General features: G+C 61.9%; 1 gene segment (V, D, J or C); it reads right to left on the bottom strand.

Moving 5' to 3' along the window:
• Window positions 1-2,059: 2,059 nt before the first annotated feature.
• LOC143696643 (immunoglobulin heavy variable 3-23-like) lies at window positions 2,060-2,713 on the bottom strand. The segment is given in 2 exon segments: window positions 2,060-2,065; window positions 2,187-2,713. Coding segments are annotated over 2 exon segments (533 nt in total).
• Window positions 2,714-4,699: the final 1,986 nt, after the last annotated feature.

The raw sequence follows: 4,699 nt of genomic DNA on the forward strand, positions 1-4,699 counted from the left end.
TGTGCCAAACGTGTCAATGGTGCTTGGGCTGGTGCTGATGCTGCTGCTGCTTTTCGTTTTGACCCCATCCCTGTCTCTGGGTCCCCCCTGTCCCCGTGCCCCAGGCCCTTCCCTCCAACCCCTGACCCCTCTCCTGTCCCTTTGTCCCCCCCTTGCCCGGCTCTGGCCCCAAATCTCAGCTCCTGGCCCCAAATCAGGGCTGGTTCCATGCTCAGCTCAGCCTCGGCCCTCAAACCCCAACCATTTCCGCCCAACTGGACCCGTTCTGCCCCAAAATTTCAGTGGTGGAGCCGAGTCACAGCCACAGACCCAAATCTGGCCCATTTTACCAAAATCTCGACCATTTGTACCCAGGTTTGGGGACCTTGGTTGAGCCTTGGAGCCAAGAGCTGAGGTTTGGGGCCAGGAGCTGAGATTGGGGCAGAGCCCGTTCAGAGCTGGGACACGGGGACAGGGATGGGGGAACAGCCTGGAAAATGGGCACGGGCGGGGATGCAAGGATGGGATCAAACCAACCAAGAGGAGCACCAACATTGCAACAGTTGTTACCAGAACTTTTGGCACAGAAATAGACGGCGGAATCCTCGTCCTTGAGGCTGTTCATGGTCAGCGTCACCGAGCTCTGCCCGTTGTCCCTGGAGATCCTGAACCGGCCCTGCACCGAGGGCGCGTATTCGGTGCGGGAACCATCGCTCTTGATCGCAGCGAGCCACTCCAGCCCCTGCCCAGATCTTTGGCGGACCCAGTGCATGGAGAAGCTCCCAAAATCGAAGCCGGATGCGCGGCAGAGGAGGCGCAGGGAGCCCCCGGGGGGCTGGAGGTGCCCCCGGGCTCCAGCAGGGTCACGGCCGCCCCCAGCCCCAAAGGGAACAAGGGGGAAGCAGATCCCATAAGGAGCAGGTGTGGCAGGGAGCCCAAGGCCTCAGCACCAAACCAGAGCCGTTGGCTCCTTGGCCCAGCGCTCACTTCCTGCAGGCGAAATTCTCGCTCTGCTCAGCCTTGGGCCCCACACGCCTGCCCGGGCTGGGGGGTTCAGTCCCCGCCCTTGGGAGGAGCAGAGGAGGGGAAATTCGGGCAGAGCCTGGCTGGGCCCTGCATGGTGACACTTGGCCCGGCCCATCCTCCTCCTGGTGACCCTCTCAGATGGGTCCTGCCCCTTTTTCCAGCTGGCCACACCCACAACAGGCCCACAGCCAATCCAGCAGCTCCTGCCCATCTCCCCTTTTTCCCTTTGGGGCCGCGGGCGGCCGTGACCCTGCTGGAGCCCGGGGGCACCTCCAGCCCCCCGGGGGCTCCCTGCGCCTCCTCTGCCGAGGCTCCGGCTTCGATTTTGGGAAATTCTACATGGGCTGGATGCGCCAGAGGCCCGGGCAGGGGCTGGAATACATTGCAGAGATCAGCAGCGATGGTGCTTACACCAACTACGCGTCCTCAGTCAAGGGCCGGTTCACGATCTCCAGGGACAACGGGCAGAGCTCGGTGACGCTGACCATGAACAGCCTCAAGGACGAGGATTCCGCCGTCTATTTCTGCGCCAAAGCTGCTGGTGCTGGTGCTGGTTATTGGGGTGCTGATGCTGTTGCTTATATTCCCCATGCTGGTGGTGTCGCCGCCCCTGTCTGAGCCCCCCAGTCCCCACTCCCCAGACCCTTCCCCCAAATCTCAGCCCCTGACCCCATTCTTCTCCCTTTGCCCCAGGTCTCCCCCATTTCCACCAATGGTGACCAAAGACCCCAAACCCCAACTGGTTCTGCTCCAAACCCAACCGCTTTGGCCCCAAAACTCGCCCGATTCTGCCCCAAATCCCCACTTGGGGCTCCCGGCCGCAGCCGCTGGCCCAAACCTCCCCCGCTGTCCCCAGATCTGGGCCCTTTGGGCACTTTTGGGGCGCAAGGCTGAGATGTGGGGCCAAGAGCTGAGTGTGGGGCCGGAGCCAGGGGAGGGTTTGGGGCCCATGGGGCAGCGTTGGTGCAAAGGGGGCAGGGCTGGGACCAAGGCTCGGGGTGAAGGTTTGGGGCCAATGGTTGAGTTTGGGGCTGGAGCAGGCGAGGGTTTGGGGTCAGTGCTGGCCATGGGGGAAATGGGGACAAAGGGACAGGAACGGGGTCAGGGTTGGGGTTTGGGGGAAGGGTCTGGGGTTTGGGGACATTTGGGAACCCAACAACAAAGGCCGGGCTGAAACCAACGTCAATAGCAGAAGCTTCATATTGATAAACAGCACCAGCAGCTTTGGCACAGAAATAGGAGCCGGAATCCTCGTCCTTGAGGCTGTTCATGGTCAGCGTCACCGAGCTCTGCCCGTTGTCCCTGGAGATCGTGAACCGGCCCCGCACCGAGGGCGCGTATCTGGGGTTGCCACCATTGCTGTAGATCCCTGCGACGTATTCCAGCCCCTGCCCGGGCCTCTGGCGGATCCATTGCATGGCAAATTTCCCAAAATCGAAGCCGGAGCCGCGGCAGAGGAGGCGCAGGGAGCCCCCGGGGGGCTGGAGGTGCCCCCGGGCTCCAGCAGGGTCACGGCCGCCCGCAGCCCCAAAGGGAACAAGGGGAGATGGGCACGGCCAAAGCTCAGCCCTGGACCCAAACCCTGACCCTGGGCCCCAAACTGGGACCCTTGCAGTTCATCCTCCTCCTCCCGGGTGGGTCCTGTCCCTGTTTCCAGCGGGCCACACCCTCTTTGAGGCCCCCGACCAATCAGGTTTCTCATCCCCATCTCCCCTTGTTCCCTTTGGGGCTGCGGGCGGCCGTGACCCTGCTGGAGCCCAGGGGCACCTCCAGCCCCCCGGGGGCTCCCTGCGCCTCCTCTGCCGAGCATCCGGGTTCAGTTTTGGGAATTTTGAAATGGATTGGGTTCGACAGAGGCCTGGGCAGGGGCTGGAATGGGTCGCCAGTATCAAGAGCGATGGTTCCGGCACCTGGTACGCGCCCTCGGTCAAGGGCCGGTTCAGGATCTCCAGGGACAACGGGCAGAGCTCGGTGACGCTGACCATGAACAGCCTCAAGGACGAGGATTCCGGCTCCTATTTCTGTGCCAAAAGTTCTGGTAACAGCTGTTGCAGTGCTGGTGCTCCTCTTGGTTGGTTTGATCCCATCCTTGCATCCCCACCCGTGCCCATTTTCCAGGCTGTTCCCCCATTCCTGTCCCTGTGTCCCAGCTCTGAATGGGCTCTGCCCCAAATCTCAGCTCCTGGCCCCAAATCAGGGCCGGTTCCACGCTCAGCTCAGCCTCGGCCCCCAAATCCCAACCGTTGCCCCCAGACTTGTCCAGTTTTACCCCAAATCTCCCCTGCTGGCACCGAGTCACAGCCACGAACCCAAATCTGGGCCCGTTGGCCTCACATCGGGACTGTTGGGCCAAAATTTAAAATCTTGACCCCTGACCTCACCTTTGGGTGTAAATCCTGACATTTCAGTGCCACTTGGGGAAGGAGGGCACTGAGTGTGGCCCAGAGGTGACATTTGGGGCAGGGCCAGAGCAGGGCTGGGACAGAGGGTCAGGAATGGGGTCAGGGCTTGGGCTTTGGGGAAAGGGTCTGGGGAATGGGGATAGGAGGGGATGGAGAGATGTGGACGGAGCCAATAGCAACACCAGGATGAACATTTCCACTAACAGTGGTTTTGGCGCAGAAATAGACGGCGGAATCCTCATCCTTGAGGCTGTTCATGGTCAGCGTCACCGAGCTCTGCCCGTTGTCCCTGGAGATCGTGAAACGGCCCTTGACTGAGGATGCGTAGTCGGTGCTGCCACTTTTGCTGATACTTCCAACCCATTCCAGCCCCTGCCCGGGCCTCTGTCGAACCCAATCCATTTCAAAACTCCCAAAATCGAAGCCGGAGCCGCGGCAGAGGAGGCGCAGGGAGCCCCCGGGGGGCTGGAGGTGCCCCCGGGCTCCAGCAGGGTCACGGCCGCTCCCGCAGCCCCAAACCTTCCCTGCTTCTGCCCCAAATTCCCTTGGCCTGGCCCCAAATCTCCAACAGAGGTTTCCTGCATGGAAAATTTCCTTAAACCCTGCAATGAGCCCCGATCCAGCCATTGATTAATTGGACACCTCCTCCTGACCTTGGCACGGCCTCATCCCCATCTCCCCTTGTTCCCTTTGGGGCTGCGGGAGCGGCCGTGACCCTGCTGGAGCCCGGGGGCACCTCCAGCCCCCCGGGGGCTCCCTGCGCCTCCTCTGCCGCGCCTCCGGCTACGATTTTGGGAGTTTCAACATGTTCTGGATCCGCCAAAGGCCCGGACAGGCTCTGGAATACGTTGCACAGATCAGCAGCAGTGGTGGTTACACCAACTACGCGCCCTCGGTCAAGGGCCGTTTCACGATCTCCAGGGACAACGGGCAGAGCTCGGTGACGCTGACCATGAACAGCCTCAAGGACGAGGATTCTGCCACCTATTTCTGCACCAAGGCTGCTGGTGCTGGTGCTGGTTATTATGCTGGTCGTATTGACGGCGCCGGCCATGACCCCATCCCCAACCAGCATCACCATCAGCACCGTCACCGTCTGCATCCCTGGCACAGGAACAGGACCCGGAATCCTCCCCAGGGAGTTCCCCCATGCTCTGGATCCGCCAGAGACCCGGGCAGGCCCCGGAATTCTCTGCCTCAATCAGCAGCGCTGGCAGCCCCTGGGACACGAGCTTGGCTCAGGATCTGCAGGGACCACGGGCAGAGCTCGGTGACGCTGACCATGAACGGCC

This window comes from Agelaius phoeniceus, chromosome 37, assembly GCF_051311805.1.
Source record: "Agelaius phoeniceus isolate bAgePho1 chromosome 37, bAgePho1.hap1, whole genome shotgun sequence".
NCBI classification, from domain to species: Eukaryota; Metazoa; Chordata; class Aves; order Passeriformes; family Icteridae; genus Agelaius; species Agelaius phoeniceus.